General features: G+C 45.2%; 1 protein-coding gene across 1 annotated transcript in view; it reads right to left on the reverse strand.

Annotated features, from left to right (window-relative positions):
* Positions 1-7,588: 7,588 nt before the first annotated feature.
* The window catches only part of RNF11 (ring finger protein 11), a 48,545-nt gene continuing 33,600 nt past the window's right edge, over positions 7,589-22,533 (reverse strand). Inside the window, exons 2-3 of the mRNA XM_008265267.4 lie at positions 11,159-11,328; positions 7,589-9,524 (exon numbers count right to left, since the gene is read on the reverse strand). Of these exons, the coding sequence (XP_008263489.1) occupies positions 9,353-9,524; positions 11,159-11,328 (342 nt within the window). The 3' untranslated portion in view covers positions 7,589-9,352. The remainder of the gene's footprint in view (positions 9,525-11,158; positions 11,329-22,533) is intronic.

Consider the following 22,533-nt stretch of genomic DNA (forward strand, 5'->3'; position numbering starts at 1 on the left):
CCTCCCACTAATTCGGCACCGATTCCAGAATCCAAGCAGCACATGAGGACTTCCCATATGCACCCAGTGCCACTCCCAAGGCTGGCAATGCCTGTCTGCCGGGCGGGCGCAGCTCCCGTGAAATCTGGTGCAAATTTTATCATTGACCAATGAAGTAGACAGACCCACACAAGCAAGGCACCTCACGTGAGGGTTTGAAAAATCCATTTGTAAATGAACTTTATGGATTGCTTCCAGGGTATAGTCAACTGTTAAGCAAGAAAATGGGACCCTCTCCAAAGTCACACGATTGCCAGTTTCTGCTGGAAAGCTGAGGAAAGTTCAGAGACATCATAGCTGGTGCCTCACAGAGGCCTGGATTTGGCTTGGCTTCTTCCCTTCACATTAATAAACACGCCGGGACATAGACACTGTGTGTTCTGGAGGAGAGAATCCTCACTATTAAGTGCTTGCTCTCTACCGGTTGCTATTCTAAGCACTTTACCTGTATGTCATCCTCCTAGTTACCCTGTGAAGCAGGGACAGTTGTTGCCATTTTACAGATGAGAAAACTGAGACACAAGTAACTTGCCTATGATCACACAGCTTTCAGAGAGCAGAAAGAGTTGAAGACAGGCAGCTGAACTCTCCAGCCCATACTTACTGAATTGCTGATCAAACTGTAAAATTAGCAGTTTAAAGTTAGATCCAACTGGGGTCATGCTGTGGTGCAGTGGGTTAAAGCAGTGGCCTGTAGCGCCGTCATCACATATGGATGCTGGTTCGAGTCCTGGCTGCTCCACTTCCAATCCAGCTCTCTGCTAATGTGCCTGGCAAAGCAGTGGAGGATGGCCCGAGTCCTTGGGCCCCTGCACCCATGTGGGAGACCCAGAAGCTCCTGGATCCTGGCTTCAGCTTGGCTCAGACTAGGTGGTTGTAGCCAACTGGGGAGTGAACCAGCAGATGGAAGAACCCCCCCCCCCCCAGTAACTCTGCCTTTCAAATCTTTAAAAAAAAAAAAAAAGACTCAACTTATACTGACTCTTGGGCCACGATTAAGGATGGGAAGGTGTTAGCTAATAACCCAGTCATGGGAAATTCTTGGTTGGGAACACCTAGCATATTTGTGTCATATGCGTCCCCCAGCCATGTGGCCAGATGAAGCAGGAAGGTCTGATTGGAACAAGGTCAAACGAAAACAAGCCGTCGTTAAGCAACAGTATTTGTTCATAAAAAGAAGGTAGAGGGGCTGCCTTTCAAATAAATGCATCTTAAAAAAAAAAAAAAAAAAAAGGAAGAACAGGTGTGATGTAATCCCCACGGGGACAAGTCGAGTTCAACCACAGGGAGAGCTGGGAGGTGAAGCTTACACAAGAGCAGAGCTGCAGGCCTGGACAGAGGCGTGGGGCACAGACCGTGACGGAAGAGGTTTGCAGTGAGACAGGGGGCAGGAGCACCGGCAAGTGAGAAGGCACTCCAAAAACTTTTTAAAAAAGATTTGAAAGGCTGTGGAGTGGGAGTGCAGAGAGAGACAGAAATCACTCTCATATCAGCTGGTTCACTCCCCAAATAGCCATAATAGCCAGGTGGGAGCCAGAAGCCGGTAACTCCATCTGGGTCTCCAACGTGGGTTGCAGGGGCCCAGGCACTTGGGCCGTCTTCTGCTGCTTTGCCGGGCGCATTAGCAGGGAGCTGGATCAGAAGTAGAGCAGCCAGGATTCGAACCATATCAGATATGGGATGCAGGTGTTGCAAGCAATGGCTTAACCCCCTGCACCACGACACCAGCTCCTCAAACGCCTTTTCAGTTTAAGCACTTGTGAGGTTTGGCTGGACAAGCACATCCCATCTGTAGATCAAAGTAGTCCATGGGCCAGAATTTTGTCACTGCTGGGCTAAAGTTGGCCTTCTTCAGTTATCTCTGGGAAAGAGGCCGCAAGCCATTTCACAGTATGAGAAAATCAGAAGAGCTTGGTCTAACAGTGTCTGACTTTTATGTTCTATTAATCACACTCGGTAGTGGATAAAAGCACAGACTGTATCCAAAGCTTACTTGGATCACTTACTCCTTGGAGAATCAGTTTCCTCTGAGGTAAAACGGGAGGTAATGCCAACTGGTTCCTAGGGCTGCTGATGCAAGCGTATCGACCAATCACCTAGCACAGCCTCTGTACTCAGAAGGCCCACATACACTGCAGGCAGGCAGTGGGAACCGCGGCGTCAGGGGCTCCTGCGCTACTTTTCTGACCTGGGATCCCTGTGTGGCAGGGGGCCATGGCAGTTCAGGCTTCCAGTCCTTAGAGCTTAAGGCCAGCGAAGCAGGCAGCTGCTTTTTCTAACTCCAGTATGAAAAAATTCAGGTAAAGAAAAGCAGTTTGGCTTTGATCATTGTTGATCCCGTAGGCAAGCGGTTCTCAAAGTGCAGGGCCTCACGTGAGCTGCGTTAGGACCATCTGGGCACTTGTTAGAAATGCCCAATTGCAGACCCCACTCAGACCTGGAAGCTGTCGGGCTGAGGTGCAGCAAGTGGGGTTTAAGCAAGGCCCCCCAGGCAAATCTGATGCCTGCTGAAGTTGGAGCCCCAGCGCCTCAGAAGGGAGAGAGGTGCTCCAATCAGCGTATGTCATACGCTCAGTGCTGGAAGGGAAGATTGAGTCCTGGGCAGACACTCTACGCCACTATCAGATTCTTCCCGACATACACGAAGCCGGCTTTCCAGTGGCAGGTGGAGGATGAGGTCAGTGGATGCGGACTGAGGCCCAAGTTAGAGACAAGGCTTGTTGGAAGTGGCCGCGCATGGAGAGCTTTCCCTGTGCCCTTTCGCCATCCTCCACTCTTCAGTGAGAACCACCCCGGGTTGGCCGCTCCCCCCGATTCCTTAGGTACGTTTCTGCCCCCCACCTTTTTTTCCGTGCCTTCCTTTAACACACGGCTGTGCATAACCACTGTCCGGCTGTCATGGAGTCTGTTCTGAGAGGGAAGACTAACAAGAATTAAAAGAATGCAGGAAATAAATGGGGCAAGCAGTCAGCTATCTGAACAACATGCAGAGGAGGGCTGCAGGGCAAACATGTAAAACGGAGACAGAGGCCAGCTCATTCCTAAGGAGTTTGGATTTTGTTTTCAATGTGCTGGGAAGCTATTTCCCCCCTAAGATTTGTTTGAAAGGCAGAGTGATAGAAAGAGATGGAGAGGGATCTTCTGCCTGCTGGTTCACTCCCCAGACGCCTGCAACAGCAGGGGCTGAGCCAGGCTGAAACCAGGAGCCAGATGCTCCACTAGGTCTCCCACGTGGTTGGTAGGACCCCAAGTTCTTAGGCCACGATGAGCTGCCTCCCAGGTGCACAAGGAAGCCGGGCCAGAGGCATGGAGTGGCTGGGAGTCAAAGCAGGCACTGACACAGGATGCAGGCGTCTCAAAGGGCAGCTGAATCTACGGTGCCACAATGCCGTTCCTGACAGAAGTATTGATGTTTTACACAAGGGAAGGACAACATCTGATTTATTCACTAAAAATTGTTTTAGCTGGGGATGGATGTTTGGCATTGTAATTAAGACACTGGGTGGGGTGCCCATATTCCATTATTGAAGTGCCTGGGTTGGAGTCCTAGACAGCCCAGAGACAGCAGGTGATGGTTTAAGTACTTAAGTCACTGCCACTCATTGGGTTCCCAGCTCCAGCTTCAGCCTCACCCAGCCCGTGCTGTTACAGAGATTTGAGGCAGCGAAGAAGCAGATAGATCTCTCTGCTTTCCAAATAAAAAATTTAAAAAATTATTTTAGCTCCTGTAAAGACTGGGTTATATAACAATATACAAGGGAGTCAGTTTCCAGCACCAATTGCTTTCAGTGTGTCTGAATTGCTAATAAAAATAATGCCTCTTTTCTCCAGCTGCTGGACTTAGGAAACACAGAAGGCTTTCAATAAGTTAAGTGGTAATCACATACTAAGACTTAGTGTGGGGGCCGGCGCCATGCCTAGCAGGTAAAGCTACCACCTGCAGTGCCGGCATGCCATATGGGCGCCGGTTCAAGTCCCAGCAGCTCCTCTTCTGATTCAGCTCTCTGCTATGGCCTGGAAAAGCAGTACAGGATGGCCAGGGTCCTTGGGCCCCTGCATCCATATGAGAGACCCAGAAGATGCTCCTGGCTTCGGATCAACTCAGTTCCAGCCGTTGCAACCATCTGGGAGTGAACCAGTGGATGGGAGACTTCTCTACCTCTCTATAACTCTGCCTTTCAAATAAATAAGGCTGGCGCTGTGGCTCACTAGGCTAATCCTCCACCTGCAGCGCCAGCACCCTGGGTTCCAGTCCCGGTTGGGGTGCCGGATTCTGTCTCGGTCACTCCTTTTCCAGTTCAGCGCTCTGCTGTGGCCTGGGAAGGCAGTGGAGGATAGCCCAGGTCCTTGGGCCCTGCACCCGCATGGGAGACCAGGAGAAGCACCTGGCTCCTGGCTTCGGATTGGCGCAGCGCACTGGCCGTGGACCTTTCTGTCTGTCTCTAACTCTGCCTGTGCAAAAATAAATAAATAAATCTTTAAAAAGTGTATGAATTAGCACTTCAGGTTCTTTTCTCTTCACAGGAAATCAGAAAGTCAATTTAGCCAAATCCATAGCCATGAACAGGACTTCTAATTTCAGAGGTTATCTTCAAAGCCACTAACTCAAAGCTTGTTTTGAGAAAACTTGAAATAAGGGCCCATCTAAAAATGTCTTCCCAGGGTGGGACCTGTTTCTTTTGTCAAGTTAACACTACAGGGGCTTGCATTTAGTGGTGGTGAAGATGCAGCTTTTGACAGCACATTCCATATGCTTGAGTTCGATTGAGTCGTAGTTCTACTTTGAATTCCAGCTTCTTGCTAATAAGCACCTTGGGAGGTTCAAATACTTGAGGTCCTCACCTGAGAGCCTTGCACTGAGTTCTGGGCTCCTGACCTGGGCCTGGCCCAGCCTTGGCTGCAGCAGGCATTTGGAAAGGTAATCAGTATTCGTCTCTTAAAAGTGGACCAATGCGTATTTAATGCAATGGTGGAGAATTTGTAGGTTGAACATTTCTACTCTATATTTAACAAGCACTTACTAAATACCTAGGTTGGCTTTGTGTGTGTGTGTGTGTGTGTATATATATATATATATATTTTTTTTTTTTTTGACAGGCAGAGTGGATAGTGAGAGAGAGAGAGAGAAAGGTCTTCCTTTTGCCATTGGTTCACCCTCCAATGGCCGCCACGGCTGGCGCGCTGCGGCCGGCGCACCGCGCTGATCCGAAAGCAGGAGCCAGGTGCTTCTCCTGGTTTCCCATGGGGTGCAGGGCCCAAGCACTTGGGCCATCCTCCACTGCACTCCCTGGCCACAGCAGAGAGCTGGCCTGGAAGAGCGGCAACCGGGACAGAATCCGGCGCCCCGACTGGGACTAGAACCCGGTGTGCCAGTGCCGCTAGGTGGAGGATTAGCCTATCGAGCTGCGGTGCCAGCCGGCTTTGTGTATGTCTTTAAAGAGCTCATGGTGGTTCCACTCACTCTGTTGACAGGTTAGGCTACAGCAATGATTTACTCCTGAAGGGAGCAGGAAAAATCAAGGCACCCCAAGGAGTAGGAAAGAAATGAAGTTGATGGAAACAAGAGGCCTCAAATAGAAAATACCTGAAAACTGGACCAAGAAGAGAGAAGGGGAAACACTAGAAGAAATTCAGCCATGTCTCCCAAACGGGTAATATCATGCAGTCGGTTGAAGCTTCTACCTGATATGGAGGGCTGATTACTGTCAGGCCCATGATACTCAGGATGAAGGTATCCTGAATCCAGGACTGTTTATTTTTTAAGTGAAAAATTTTTTTAGCCTTCTAACAAGCCATGTCCCAGTGTTCCTCACAGTTACCAGCAACTTAAAAGGACAGGTGTTATGAAACAAAAACAGTACTCACTCTGGTGGGTAAAAATACTTAAACATTAACCCCTAGAAGCCTTAAGACAGTCTAGTTGAATTGGGGCAGGGGAACTGCATACGAACAGGGTGGAAGAGGAGGGGTCCTAACCTGTCTTCTCTGATTCTCTCCCTATCCAGCAAAAGAAGACATGATATTTAAATCCAGGTAAGTCAATTACATTACTTTAGGAGACAATTAAAAATCCAACTTTTCTTGTGTCCACTCATTTCAAAATTAAAGGCTTAAAACATTAGGCGAGGCTATCCTGTTGGCTAAGAAGCATCCACATGCAATGCCACTGGTTGAGAAATGACGGTGACCCCATTGCTTGTATGATCAGCAGCAGCCACCAAACTGTCTCCATTTGTCTGAATTTTGTTGATGGGACTTACCTTCTTTCCTGTTTACGACATTCAGTCTTGGGACCACAGGGAGCTCTGCTTTTGACTATGTCAAGTACTCCTCCTTTTAAAAAGTGTTTATCTCCTTATGAAGGAGTTTTGTAAGCAATCTGTCACCACAATGTCCCCTTCTCTTGTAAAACCATACTGTTTTATGTTTCACAGGGTAGACAGGAGCTGAGTATATAATACTGACTTAAGAGATTCCCCATAAAGAACTCTTAGAAAATGTAAAAAGTGTATGTGAACTAAACTACAGATATCTGAAAATACTTGAACTTGTTGAGTTTTGCATTTAAAATGACTGTTTTAATTTTTCCTGAAATGTTTTGAGACATTTGAAATCCCGAAGCCGAGCCTAAACACATCATGCCTGTATCTAAATAAGGTTATTCCTATCACCGGACTTCAGCAACATTAAAACTATCAAGTCTAAGTATATGCTTCAATGATGCAAAATGCCAACCAATAAAAAACACTTTAAAACAAAACTTCCCAGGGGGTAGGTATTTACACTAGTGATTAGGACCTCAGGACCCCGGTGCCCTGGAATCAAGGTGCTTGGGTTCCATACTGGTCTCTGGCTCTTAACTCCAGCTTCCTGCTAATGCAGATCCTGGGAGGCAGCAGGGAGGGCTCAAGTAATTGGGCTCCTGCCACCCACGTGGGAGACCTGGATAGAGTTCCTGGTTCCTGGTTTTGGTCCAGCCCCAGCGGTCCTTTGTGGTCATTTAGGGAGTGGACCAGTAAAAGGGAGCTCACTCACTTTTTCTCCCTTTCTCTGAAGTAAACTTTTAAAAAATTCCTTGAAGTATACAAATGTATACACCATGTGTATGAGTGTATGTACATTTAAAAGTAATTTGAATAATTAAATTTATACATAACTTTTAAAGGGTTAGATATCTAGAATATTCTTATGTAATTAACTCTAACTTGAGCCCTTTATAGCTGTACTGTAAGTTTATTTAACAACTTAGTAAAAACCAAAACTGATGATTCTTAACATCAATGTGAAGAACAAAGTTAAATACAAAATTCTTAAAAACGAATTATCCCACTCAATACTGGTTCCTTCATTATTACCAAACTTCTGTGAAGGAAGCCTTGTAATAAAGAAAGACTAACTGTAACATGGAAGATGATTTTAAAAAAAGTTCATTTACCAACTTTAATCTAGAAAAAAAGAAAATCTGACTATAATACTTGATGACACAGACATGTTTAAGTAGAAAACATAATAAAAAATTGTCACTGAAAATATTGCACAACTTCAGGGGTTTCTTCAAAATTTGCTTTATGTAATTGGGTGGATATAAATTAATGAACAGAAATTTAAGCAAGATACATGTAACAATTTAACAGAACCTGATAATCTAATTTCATTCACTCTTTCTCAAATTCATCTTTAAGTCTTTCCATCATGGGGCTCACAAGAAATTAACTAACATATGGATACTACAGTTGAATGTTCAATCTGCAAAGTACTTATACCATACTGAAGTCCCCTATAATGTAATTATAAAGAACCTTCAAGATACTCATCTTCTGAATGTACAGAACTGTTTGAGTCAAAATTCAACTCAATATAAACTAGCAAGTTCTTCGTTGAGACAGCTTCTCCTTTTGCTAATGAACGATTTTTAGCTAGCTGTAGTATCACTGAGTTGAACAAATAAGTCACCTTTGAGTACATAAGGAAAAACAAACACATGCTAAATGAAACATTACTACTACATCATTACCAGACCATCCCTACCTCTAACACTTCAGAAGCTTAGAGATTTATTCTTACATTAACTGCAAGAAAAAGATAAAGAAGAAATTCCTTCTTTTTTGAGATTACAACCATGAAGTCGGGTGGTTATACAAATTCTGCATTTGTGTGCAAACATGAAACACATTTATCTTGGTTCTCCCTGCTTTGTCTCGTCAGCTAGCTAGCAGGACTTAACAAGTATCTTCCCAAGAACAAAGACTGAGATGTGTTTTATAGAACTTCAATAACCTCAGCACTACAGTGATGAGAGATGCAGTATCCTTTTGCTATGGTTCAAGACAACAGGGAAGGAGGTCACAGGAAAGAGAATAAATCAAAAGTGTTACAGCTGAGAAACTACTTCTCATTTAAGTTTCACCATGGTGCTACACTTATTTTTACATAAGCACTGGTGGCATAATTCAATAAATCAAAACTCTTAATATTTAAAATTTACCTTAACTTTCAATTATCACCATATTAACAACTGAAAGAATTAGATAAAACACATAGGAAATGGTAATATTAAACCCCACTTTGCTAGAATTTATTTCTTGACACCATTAACTCAGTTTTTTTAAATACATATAGAAAAGGGATAGTGCATCTCAGTTTGCTTACAAGCTAGGAGACCACTTTGAATTCTGCATTTCCTAACTGCAAACAGAATATAGCACTTATAACAGGTTATAAATAAACTGGTTTTCAAGCATAGAGCCAGCCCCAACGATAATAATACACTATTTAAAAAGACCTAAGGCAATGAATTCCATTTCCAATGGAAAAAAAGAACTGTGCAAACAAGCTTAAAACTACTTTTTTTTTTTGTGCCAGTGTTATAAAATGTAGCTTTTAATAAAACCTTGACCCAAATGCCAGCAACTTCAGAAAAGAATTTGAGTTGGGTGGGTGGGTGGGGAGAACGTTATTTCATTTAGGAAAAATAACCACTATCTTTTTCCTAATCTTCAACACACACAATTTAAACATATACAGCTGCTGTAACACTTTACACAATTCCTATGTACTGGAGCAATTACAAGATCTAAATACAATTATATTTTTAAACACTGGGTCAAGGCTTTACATAAAAATACCATCCTACTTTCCCCCCTAATTTCTAAAATATCACATACTTTCCCCCAACATCTGCAGCCATCCAGGAATTTCTAGGAAACTTTTGTGCATGATCTTAATTCCTAATTCCTGGCTCTTTGGGCTCAGTGACAAAAGATCAAAACCACCAAAATGATGGTTCACTTGAAGTCAGACGAGAGACCCTGGCTCAATTAGTCTCATAGGATGAAAGCAGTGCTGCATCAACTGGCTCCATGCAGGAGGGGCACGTGAAGGATCTCATCAGCCAGTCATCTATACAGTCCAGGTGGTAGATGTGCATGCACGGCAGGAATCGAATTGGGTCCCCATAAACAAAGTCCATCATACAGATCACACACCTGTTGGGGGCGGGGAGAGAAATCAGAAGGCATTTTTAGAGAAGTGGCCCACTCAGAATTTTCTTCAAAATCCCATTACAAAGACAGTGTTAATCCAAGCAACACATTAGAGTGGCATTTCAGTCATCACCAAAACGGAACTTTTCCTAGTGAGTGCTGATTCACACATATTGTCTTATTCCAACTCCCTGGGAATTTGCAAGACTTAAGAGCAATCAACAGAGAAAAAAAAAAAAAAAAAGTGTCACACTGGGGATCAATCCACTGCTAGCTTATAAAACAGCTCCACATTGGGAGATACCTGAAAGCATCTTTAGGTAGGCAATCATCATTTTATCAACCCTGTTCTTTGTGCTGAGTTTTTAGTGTAATCCCAGACTAATATAATTCTCATTTTAATAATGACATGTAAAAACAGAAGCACTAATTTCAGCCTACTTATTGGGGCTGCTCTACATTAAAGCTCTCTTCATTAACTCGGTTTCTTCAGGCTCAAGAAGCAACCCATTCTGCAGTGTTTCATCAGTGTTTAGACTCTTAAGTGTCAATGCTGTTAAGTATTAGTGCTAAATAGTGCTGTGAACTTCAAACAGTCAAACTACAACAAAGTAAATCACAACGTGTCTATTTTGGTGAGGCCATTTGCAACCTAAAAGAACAGCTGTTCTCATTGGAAACCTCATAGATAATATATGCCCTGGGAACAAAAATTCCACATAAGTAAAATTTCATCTTCAATTTATCAGGCTTAATAAATTTCACAAGTTTAGAAATAGACAGGACTTCTCCTATCACTAAAAACCCTTAAGAAACAAGTTTAATGGTTGCATAACTTACTGAAGAATTCCAATACTACAAATTACTGAAGTCCTAAACATGAATGCAGCTTGCATAATTTTTTTTGCCTAAATAAGACTATCTCCACTGAGTATTTTGTCCATAAAGCTTTTTTTTTTTTTTTTTTTTTTTTTTTTTTAACAGGCAGAGTGGACAGTGAGAGAGAGAGACAGACAGAAAGGTCTTCCTTTGCCGTTGGTTCACCCTCCAATGGCCGCCGCGGCCAGCGCGCTGCGGCCGGTGCACCGCGCTGATCCGATGGCAGGAGCCAGGAGCCAGGTACTTATCCTGGTCTCCCATGGGGTGCAGGGCCCAAGCACTTGGGCCATCCTCCACTGCACTCCCTGGCCACAGCAGAGAGCTGGCCTGGAAGAGGGGCAACCGGGACAGAATCCGGCGCCCCGACCGGGACTAGAACCCGGTGTGCCGGCGCCGCTAGGCGGAGGATTAGCCTAGTGAGCCGCGGCGCCGGCCTTGTCCATAAAGCTTTAGTGAGAGGAGTGAGGTACACCTCTGGAAACACAGCCCTAGGACTCTGTTTTACTGGGTACAGAACCTGTCTCAAACTATGGGAATATCTGTATACTGGGTCTCAGTTCACATTCACATGGTTGAATGACTAATTATCAACTGTAATCCAGTGGATAGGCAGCATGAGTATAAATGGTCAGAACTCATGCCATCATTTTCTAGCTATTTTGATATGAAAATCCTTTTAATTGCTACATTTAAGCATTCTCTTGCATGTCTGACTTCCAAAGTACATGAGGAAAAGTATAAATTTATTAAAAACTTACTCCCGGATCTTTTTCTCTGATCCATCTCTTCCAGGGTCATAAACTCCTTTAGGCAGATGCTGTATAAGGCCTATTCTTTGAGCTATCCTAATTTGTTCCTCTTCAGTCAGCTGAGTTGCTAGCCGAGTCTGGCTGGGTGTTGGATGATAGACTGGAACAGGAACTTGTTCCTAAATTTTTAAAAATGGAGAAAATGATTATTTTTTAAGAAAATTTCTAGAGATCATGCTTTTCCTTTTTAATGGGGGTAGGAGGCTACATATGGCAAGCAGAAGGGGTCCTGGGAGAGATAGCAAGCTGGTCTACTGTGCAGATTGTGTCTTAATATTGACTTCTAGAACAAAAAATACATAAAAAATTCACATTTAGATATGTGACCTACTTTTAAAGGATCTAAAAACAAGCAACACTTAAAAACTTGCATGGAATGTTAATTTAACTAGTTCCACATGAAGAATTTACCCAGATATGCTCATTCTGAATACACCAACAGATAAATCAATATAAACAGATCTGTCAAGCAATTAATGAACCAGACTGTACTCAATAAGCTAATTTAATATTCTATAGGTTGCGATGGAATTATGCCAGTTTACCAATTTTTTTCAAATTTATTTATTTGAAAGGCAGAGTTGGAGAGAGAGAGAGAGAGAGAGAGAGAAGATACATATAGTGAGAGATCATTCATCCACTGGATCACTCCCCAAATGGCCCCAACAGCCAGGGCTGGGCATGGCCGAAGCCAGGGGCCCAAACACTTAGGCCATCTTCCACTGCTTTCCCAGTTGCCTCCGCAGGGAGCTGGATTGAAGGTGGAGCAGCTGGGAATCTAACTGGTACCCATATGGGATGCTGGCATTGCAGGCCGTGGCACTGACCTGCCGTGCCACAGCACCAGTCCCCCAAAATGACTTTTCTTCAAGAATATTTTCTCAGTGAATTCACCTGTGGCATATGCCTCAACACTATCAATTTTTTACTTTTCAATGCAATGCTGGCCCCCGATATCATGTTCTTAAACTACCTAGTCTAAAAATTTAACACAGCCTTTAAAAAACTTTTTTTGGGAGAGGGAGGGATTACTTGAAAGGTAGACTTACAGAGAGACAGGGAGAAACAGTCACAGAGATTCATTTGAGGATTTACTTCCCAAATGGCCACAATGACCAAAGCTGGGCCATGCAGATGCCAGGAGCCAGAAATACCTACTGGGTCTCCCACTGAGTGGCAGGTGTTGCAGACAGTGGCTTACCCTGCTATGCCACAATGTAAGCCCCAAATCAAATAGGCTTTTAAAGAAACAAAAAATTTTTGTTCAGGGGCCAGCACTGTGGTATAGTGGGTAAAGCCACTACCTGCAGTGCCAGCATCCCATATGGGTGTTGGTTCGAGTCCCAGCTGCCCCTCTTCCAATTCAGTTCTCTGCTATGGCCTGGGAAAGCAGTAGAAGATGACCCAAGTCCTTGGGCCCCTGAACCCATGTGGGAGACAGGGAAGAAGCTCCAGGCTTCTGGCTTTAGATCGGATCAGCTCTGGCTGTTGTGGCCATTTGGGGAGTAAACCAGCAGATGGAAGACCTCTGTGTCTCTCTGTTTCTGTAACTCCACCTTTCAAATAAATAAATTTTTTGTTATTCAAAAGAACTGTATTTGTAACCACAATATTTAAAATTGAGCTACTTTAGTGAAATGGAATTGGGATGCAGTGTGATGTAGGAGAGAATTTTAGGTAAAAATTTCTAAGCATGCATTTTTTTGTGGTTAGATTTCTTCAGTCTTATGATTCACTGTTTATAGGGAACACAGAAAGCAGAAAAGAAGAACAAAGTTGTACTACACAGGCAGGACATTTGGCATGGTAGTAAAGATGCCACTTGGGACACTGGCATCTCATACCAGAGTGCCTAGGTTCAAGTCCTGGCTCTATTCCCTGTTCCAGCTTTCTGCTAACATGAACCCTTGGGGACAGTGGATGATGGCTCAATACTTGGGTCCCTGCCACCCACAGAGAATACTTTGACAGAGTTCCTGGCTCCTGGCTTCAGCATTGCCCAGTCATAGCTGCTACTAGCATCTGGAAATTTTAGGATGGGAGATCTCTGTCTGTTTCTTTCTCTTCCTCTCCCCTTTCTCTCTGCCCCTTTCAAACAAATAGATTTTATTGAGAGTCACGAGAGAGAATTCCCATTAACTGGTTCACTCTCCAAAGGCTAGCAACAGACAGGGATGAGGCACGTCAAAGCCAGGAACCAGAAACTCCATATGTGATTCCTAAGTGGGTGGCAGGGACTTAACATTTGAGCTATCACCTGCTGCCCGACAGGGTGCACATTAGCAGGAAGCTAGATATGAAGTGGAGCCAGGAATCAAACCCAGAAACTCCAATATAGGATGCGAGTTTCCCAAGCAACGTCTTAAATTACTATGCCACCATAAAATTCACATTATGGATATATTTGTCATTTTGGTGGTTTTGTTTTGTGTTAAACCAGTACCTTCTAGTACCTTCTCAGTACCTAGTACCTTCTCAGTACCTTCTAGATAATTAAAATGATTCGACAATTTTTTTTTTTGACAGGCAGAGTAGACAGTGAGAGAGAGAGACAGAGAGGAAGGTCTTCCTTTTTCTGTTGGTTCACCCTCCAACAGCCGCTGCGGCCAGCCCACTACGCTGATCCGAAGCCAGGAGCCAGGTGCTTCCTCCTGGTCTCCCTTGCGGGTGCAGGGCCCAAGCACTTGGGCCATCCTCCACTGCACTCCTGGGCCACAGCAGAGAGCTGGCCTGGAAGAAGAGCGGCCGGGACAGAATCCAGCGCTCCAACCGGGACTAGAACCCGGGATCTGGCACCGCAGGTGGAGGATTAGCCTAGTGAGCTGTGGCACCGGCCGACAATTTAATTTTGATTCACATGCATCTTTTCAGAAAAACACAGAAGGAAATGACTAAGGCATCCTGGTATTTAAAGATGAATGTGGCCTCACCCTTCTTACCACATACCCCTAACTTCGTATTTTAATTTCTTTTTTTTTAATTTCTTTTTTTTATTTTTTGACAAACAGAGTGGACAGTGAGAGAGAGAGAGAGAGAGAGAGAAAGGTCTTCCTTTGCCGTTGGTTCACCGCGCTGATCCGATGGTAGGAGCCAGGAGCCAGGTGCTTTTTCCTGGTCTCCCATGGGGTGCAGGGCCCAAGCACTTGGGCCATCCTCCACTGCACTCCCTGGCCACAGCAGAGAGCTGGCCTGGAAGAGGGGCAACCGGGACAGAATCGGCGCCCCGACTGGGACTAGAACCTGGTGTGCTGGCGCCGCTAGGCGGAGGATTAGCCTAGTGAGCCGTGGCGCCAGCCTCGTATTTTAATTTCTATCATATCCGTTTAAAAAAGGTGTGATATGCTTGTTATCAATTATTTAGTACGAGAAAGACACTGAGTTGAACAGATTGGAGTATAAAAGCAGCAACTTTTAAAAATATTTGTACTGGGGGATGGTTCCCACCTTTCCCTGACTGCTGATCCACAGTGCTTAAACTCGCTGTGTAAATAATATGAGTTATGTTGAACACCTGCTTTCCTTCTGGGAGTCTGAATTTTGGTTATGTGGTAGGCAGTGGGTGTCTTTTTTTTTTTTTTTTGAGAGGCAGAGTGGACAGTGAGAGAGAGAGACAGAGAGAAAGGTCTTCCTTTGCCGTTGGTTCACCCTCCAATGGCTGCTGCGGCCGGCGCGCTGCAGCCGGCGCACCGCGCTAATCCGATGGCAGGAGCCAGGTACTTCTCCTGGTCTCCCATGGGGTGCAGGGCCCAAGTACTTGGGCCATCCTCTGCTGCACTTCCCTGGCCACAGCAGAGAGCTGGCCTGGAAGAGGGGCAACCGGGACAGAATCTGGCGCCCCGACCAGGACTAGAACCGGTGTGCCGGCGCTGCAAGGCGGAGGATTAGCCTAGTGAGCCGCAGCGCCGGCCCGGCAGTGGGTGTCTATTCAGTACTGTGGACACATGAGACTCCAATGAGCTTCCCTGATGGACAACCCTTCACAAGTGCACAGCAGAGAAATTAAGCAAGTCCTCTGTGAATCCAATAGAAAACTACTGACAACTTGTGCCTAATTTCCTCTGGACTTCTTCCTCTGCACCTGTCCCCGCTCAAGTTTTGCTTTGCATTCTTTTGCTGTAAAGTAAGTCATAGCTGTGAATACAATTACATATTGAGTCCTCTGAGTTCTCCTATTAAGAATGAGGAACTGTCGTAAAGACCCCCAAATCAGCGATACAGTTTATAATTGCATGGCAGTTATGTTTCATTCCCAAGTGAAAACAAATGAAACATTAAACATTTTTGAATATCCTGTGTTCCAGGGCCTAAGTGCAGAGCTGACAACAAAAAGTACACTTTCCAGATGATGTTCAGTGATGAATGGTGCCTGCACAGACTCCTGTGCTTTCAGATTTTGTAGTGTTCATTAGGAAAGCTCCCTGGTTAAAAAAGTGTGCTTTGAATTTGACAACAGTAACTATCTAGCACTTGTGTTTCACCCATTTTCTTGAAGAAATTTGGAAAGAATCCTAAAGAAACTAGTATTTTTGTTTTTTGTGTGTGTTTTTTAAAAATATTTATTTCTTTATTTGAAAGGCGGAGCTATGGACAGGGGGAATTGGGGGAAGGGGAAAGAGACAAATGTCCCAATCACTGGTTCAACTGGCTGCAATGGCCGGGCCTGGGTCAGGTCGAAGCCAGTAGCCTCCAACTCCATCTGGGTCTCCCCAGTGAGTACAACTGGCCAAGCACTTGGATCATCTTCTGCTGTTTTCGCAGGCATAGTAGCATAGGGCTGGATCAAAAGTGGGGCATCAGGTACTTGAACTGGTGGCCATATGGGATGCAGACATCGAAGACGGTGGCCTCTGCACTGCATCACAACACTAGCACTGAACTAGTATTTCTGAACATATATATATATATAAAATTTAGTACAGAGGAAAGCACAAATGGGTGACCATGTGAGGATACAGTGAGGAGGTAATCATCTGCAAGCCAAGGAAAGAGGTCTAAGATGATATCAAATATCTTGACTTTGGATTTTAGTTTTTTTTTTTTTTTTTAAAGATTTATATATTTATTTGAAAGAGTTACACAGAGAGAGGAGAGGCAGAGAGAGAGAGAGATCTTCTATCTGATGGTTCACTCCCCAACTGGCTATAACCGCCAGAGCTGTGCCGATCTAAAGCCAGGAGCCAGGAACTTCTTCCAGGTCTCCCACGTGGGTGCAGGGGCCCAAGGACTTGGGCCATCTTCTACTGCTTTCCCAGGCCGTAGCAGAGAGCTGGATCGGAAGTGGAGCAGCCGGGACTCGAATCAGCATCCATATGATCCACATGGGCGTTAACCCGCTGCACCACGGCGCCGGCCCCTGGATTTTAGTTTTCTAACTATGTGAAAAGGGGCCAGCGATGTGGCACAGAGGGTTAAAGCCCTGGCCTGCAGCGCCGGCACCCCATATGGGAACCAGTTAGAATTCCAGTAGCTCCACTTCTAATCCAGCTTCCTGTTAATGCGACTGGGAAAGCAGCGAGGACGGTCCAAGTCCTTGGGCCCCTGCACTCATGTGGGAGACCCAGAAGCTCTTGATTCCTGATGGGCCCATCTGGCCATTGCAGCCATCTGGGGAGTGAACCAGAAGATGGAAGACCTCTCTCTCTCTCTCTTTCAAATAAATAAAAACATCTTTAAAAAATATTTAAAAATAAATAAAAACATCTAAAAATGTCTTCAAATAAACATTGAAAATAAATTATTGCTTAAGCTATCAAGTTTGTGGTATTTTATTATGGTGTACTTAATAAACTAATATAGATGCAATCTTTTAGAATTATTTGTTGAAGAGAGAGAGAAACAAGACACAGCTCCCATGTACTGGTTCACTGCCCAAATGCCTGTAATGGTTGGGTGATGGGTAGAAGGAGGAAGGCTAAAGCCAGAACACAATCCAGATCTTCCACATGGGTTGCAGCAACCCAACTTTGAGTCCTTACCACTGCCTCCAGGTCTTCATTAAGAAAATGGGAGTAAGGAGTCGAGCTGGGCACTGAATCCAGGTACTATAATATACTTCCTATTTCTTTCCATGTCCACTGACAATATCCCAGGCTAAGCTCTTATTTCTTCCCCAGTGTGCAGTATTAGCAAAATCTCTACATCCTTGACCTACAAATAGAGCAATCCTTTCAAAGTTCTTCTTCTTTTTATTTTTTAAAAGATTTTATTTATTAATTTACTTGAGAGGTAGAGTTAGAGAGGACAGATAACAGAAAGGTCTTCCATCTGTTAGTTCACTCTCCAAATGGCCACGATGGTCAGAGTTGGGCCGATTAGAAGCCAGGAGTTTCTTCCTGTGTCTCCCGCATGGGTGCAGGGGCCCAAGGACTTGGGCCATCCATCTTCTACTGCTTCCCCAGGCCATAGCAGAGAGCTGGATTGGAAGAGGAGCAGCCGGAACTAGAACTGGCACCCATATGGGATGCCTAGCTGTAGGCAGAGGCTTAACCCACTATGCCACAGCACTGGCCAGGTGGTCAAAGCTCTAAGCAAGTCCTCCAAGGCCCTGCAGAGTCTACAGGGTTACCTATCCTCTAATACATTTGTACTGCTTATTAGCCTCAAAGGCCTTCTCTGATTCTTTGAAGAACAATCTCTCCAAAGATCATAGCACTTGCTTCTCTGCTTGAAGCATTCTCCCCATCACTCTACTTAACATACATCCTCTAGACACAGAGCTCAAACTAACTTTCTCTAAAACCTTCCCTAACCATTCTGTTATTACAGCCTCATATGAGAGTATTCAAGTAACTTCACCGCATTTGTCAAAATTGTATTTTGCATTTAGTTAAAATGTAAGTGTCTTGTCTTCCCCCACTAGATTGTAAAATTTGGGAGATTAAGAGTTCTATCTGGGGCTGGCGCCACGGCTCACTAGACTAATCCTCCACCTTGCGGCGCTGGCACACCAGGTTCTAGTCCCGGTTGGGGCGCCGGATTCTGTCCCGGTTGCCCCTCTTCCAGGCCAGCTCTCTGCTATGGCCAGGGAGTGCAGTGGAGGATGGCCCAAGTGCTTGGGCCCTGCACCCCATGGGAGACCAGGAGAAGTACCTGGCTCCTGCCATCGGATCAGCGCGGTGCGCCGGCCGCAGCGCGCCGGCCACGGCGGCCATTGGAGGGTGAACCAATGGCAAAAGGAAGACCTTTCTCTCTGTCTCTCTCTCTCTCTCAAAAAAAAAAAAAAAAAAAAAAAAAGGTTTTATCTGAGGGCCAGTGCTGTGCCATAGTGGGCTAAGCCTTTGCCTGCAGCACCAGCATCCAATATGGGCACTAGTTCATGTCCCGGCTGCTCCTCTTCTGATGCAGCTCTCTGCTGGATGGCCTGGGAAAGCAGTAGAAGATGGCCCAAGTGCTTGGGCCTCTGCACCCACATGAGACCCAGAAGGAGCTACTGGCTCCTGATTGGACCAGCTTCAGTCATTGTGGCCATTGCAGAGTGTACCAGTGAATGGAAGACCTTTTTCTCTGTTACTCCCTCTCTCTGTAACTCTACCTCTCAAATAAATAAAATAAATCTTTAAAAAAAAAAAAAAGAATTATGGAGCCGGTGCTGTGGTGCAGCAGGTTAACACCCTGGCCTGAAGCACTGGCATCCCATTATGGGCTCTGGTTCAAGACCCGGCTGCTCCTCTTCCGATCCAGCTCTCTGCTATGGCCTGGGAAAGCAGTAGAAGATGGCCCAAGTCTTTGGGCCCCTGCACTCGCCTGGGAGATCCAAAAGAAGCTCCTGGCTTTGGATCAGCCCAGCTCCGGCCATTGTGGCCATCTGGGGAGTGAACCAGCAGATGGAAGACCTCTCTCTTTCTCTTTCTCTCATCTTTAATCTCTCTGTGTAACTCTTTCAAATAAAATTTTTTTTTTTTTGATAGGCAGAGTGGACAGTGAGAGAGAGAGACAGAGAGAAAGGTCTTCCTTTTGCCGTTGGTTCACCCTCCAATGGCCGCCGCGGCCGGTGCGCTGCGGCCGGCGCACTGTGCTGATCCGATGGCAGGAGCCAGGTACTTCTCCTGATCTCCCATGGGGTGCAGGACCCAAGCACTTGGGCCATCCTCCACTGCACTCCTGGGCCACAGCAGAGTGCTGGCCTGGAAGAGGGGCAACTGGGACAGAATCCGGCGCCCCGACCGGGACTAGAACCCGGTGTGCCGGCGCCGCAAGACAGAGGATTAGCCCATTGAGCCACGGCGCCGGCTCAAGTAAATCTTTTTTAAAAAAATAATTTTGTCTATATTTGCTCCTCAAATGATGATTTGGATTAAGCCACAATAAAACCAAACAGGAAAATGACAAATGACCAAACATTCCTTCTCCAAGTGAAAATACCTCTTTCAAATTCTACCTACCAATCCTGCACAAACTTTAATAAGTCTAAACTAAATACTTTCTATTTCCATATCCTTCCTAAACTCAGAATTGTCATGTCCCCCATTTAGGTTAATGGCAAAGAAGTATACAAAGAGCATTCTGTATATCATGGAATTTCAGTTAGGGTACTAACAGTCATGCAACCTTAAGCAAGTGACTTCTCCCTAAGACTAAAGTTTCCTCATCAGCAAAACTGACGGAACACTTAATCTTAAAAGAGTACTGCAGGGGCTGACGCTGTAGTGCAGCTGGTGAAGCTGCCGCCTGTAATGCTGGCATTCCATATGGGCACCGGTTCATGTCCCAGCTGCTCCTCTTCTGATCCAGCTCTCTGCTGTGGGCTGGGGAAGCAGAAGATGGCTCAAGTCCTTGGGCTCTTGCACCTGTGTGGGAACACCCAGAGGAAGCCCCTGGCTCCTGAGTTTGGATTGGCACAGCTCCAGCTGTTGCGGCCAACTGGGGAGTGAACCAGTGGACAGAAGATCTCTCTCTCTTTCTCTTCTTCTGCCTCTCCTTCTCTCTCTGTGTAACTCTGACTTTTAAATAAATAAATAAATCTTTAAAATAAAAGAGTATTGTAAGGAATGATTAAGTAAAGCACTCACCATACAATGGGGGCTCAATATCTGAGCCTTCCTACAATGACATCACTGGTCATCCAAGGTAGATGTCTCATCCTTCCTGATTCCCCCTGACTTCTTCCCTTTATGCCTATCATCTACTTAAATGTCTTATAGCCTTATCTAACTTCCATTGCCTCGTTATTGATACACATGTGCCTGCCTTGTGAGTCTCAGTTTTGAGTAACAAAGAATCTACAATTGGAGATGCAAATGAAGTTCAAATAACTTTAAACAATTTTTTCATTAATGCATTCTTTGGTCCTCCGTGCAAGTCAGCAAGCAAAACAATATATATACAAAAGCCCTGAAAGAACTCAAGGAAAAGCACTTGCCTTTAAGAAAAGGAAAACTTGGCCGGCGCCGCGGCTCACTAGGCTAATCCTCCGTCTTGCGGTGCCGGCACACCGGGTTCTAGTCCCGGTCGGGGTGCCGGATTCTGTCCCAGTTGCCCCTCTTCCAGGCCAGCTCTCTGCTGTGGCCCGGGAGTACAGTGGAGGATGGCCCAAGTGCTTGGGCCCTGCACCCCATGGGAGATCAGGAGAAGCACCTGGCTCCTGCCTTAGGATAGGCGCGGTGCGCTGGCCGCAGCATGCCGGCCACAGCGCGCCTGCTGCGGTGGCCATTGGAGGGTGAACCAACGGCAAAGGAAGACCTTTCTCTCTGTCTCTCTCTTTCACTGTCCACTCTGTCAAAAAAAAAAAAAAAAAAGAAAGGAAAACTTAGGGTTGGCCCTGTGATGAAGTGGGTTATGCCGCTGCCTGTGATGCCAGCATCCCACAAGGGTCCTGGTTCAAGTCTCGGCTGTCCCATCTCTGAACCAGTTCCTTGTTAATGCCACTGGGAAAGCAGTAAAAGATAGTCCAAGTACTTGGGGTCCCACCCTAAAGTGGGAGACATAAATGGAGTTCCAGGGTCCTTTGTAGAGTGAACCAGTGGATGGAAAATCTCTCTCTCTCTCTCTAACTCAGCCTTTCAAATATGGCCACAACAGCCAGGGCTGGGCCAGGCTGAAGCCAGGAGTCAGGAGTATTTTCTGGGTCTCCCATGAAGGTGCAGGCACCCAAGGACTTGGGCCATTCTGTGCTGCTTTTCCAGGTACATTAGTAGGGAACTGGATCAGAAGTGGAGCAGCAAGGCAGGACTCAAACTGGCACCCATATAGCATTCCAGCACTGCAGGCTATGATTTTCACCTACTGTGTCACAGCGCCAGCCCCAAATAAATAAATCTTTAAAAGACAAAAAAAAAAAAAAAAAAAAAAGAAAGAAAAGAAAAACAAACCTTAAAGTGAGTGTTAAGGAAAAACACAGCATCATAGAATGGGGTAGAAAAGCACACAGGATTGTAAAATATGCTGAGGTAGGACAAAGGGAAAAGACAGGGTCAGATACCAAAGAAGCAAGGTCTGATTTTCTGATGAGAAAAACCTCAGAAGCATTCCAACTATTTATTAATACATAATGAAATAACTATAAGATGATGAATGTTGTTAAGAATGTATTAGGCCCTAATCTTAAGGATTTTATAAACTAAAAAAGAAACAGATGAAGTATAAAATGTGTCCATCTGAAAGGTACTGCATTAAAAGTTGGACTCAATTTAGGGAGCATGACACCATTTCAGAAACTGAAACAATGCAGTAGGGAAGTGCCTACATGATGTGCTTAGGCTGGAAATAGTACAAGTCTGGTTTGTGGTGAAGGAAAAATAAAGTCACTGCTAAAGAATGCAGCTTGTCACCAAAAGCTGTATCTTTTCCTCCAGTAAGAAATCAGAGCCAGCTCTTCTGATCTTTCTCCTTACAAGCTGTTGCTGGCACCACCCCCTTCACAGCTGCACTCTCCTACTGGGAATGTTTTTTCTGAAGTTTGCCAGAGTTATACTTAAGGCCAATAAAAGGAGGACTTGAAATACTTGGTCTCAATGTATATTCTAGTCCTGATGAGCCATGAATCCTGACCAAAACAAAACTTCCCAAAGAGTAGCACTTAGGCAGTTCCTGAGTAATTTCACACAGAGCAATAAAAGCCAACATCACATGTATGATACTGTGAAATATGGTTTTTTTTTTTTTTTTTTTTGACAGGCAGAGTGGACAGTGAGAGAGAGAGACAGAGAGAAAGGTTTTCCTTTGCTGTTGGTTCACCCTCCAATGGCCGCTGCGGCCAGCGCGCTACAGCCGGCGCACTGCGCTGATCCGATGGCAGGAGCCAGGTGCTTCTCCTGGTCTCCCATGGGGTGCAGGGCCCAAGCACTTGGGCCATCCTCCACTGCACTCCCGGGCCACAGCAGAGAGCT

The sequence above is a fragment of the Oryctolagus cuniculus genome, chromosome 7 (genome assembly GCF_964237555.1).
Source record: "Oryctolagus cuniculus chromosome 7, mOryCun1.1, whole genome shotgun sequence".
Taxonomy (NCBI): Eukaryota; Metazoa; Chordata; class Mammalia; order Lagomorpha; family Leporidae; genus Oryctolagus; species Oryctolagus cuniculus.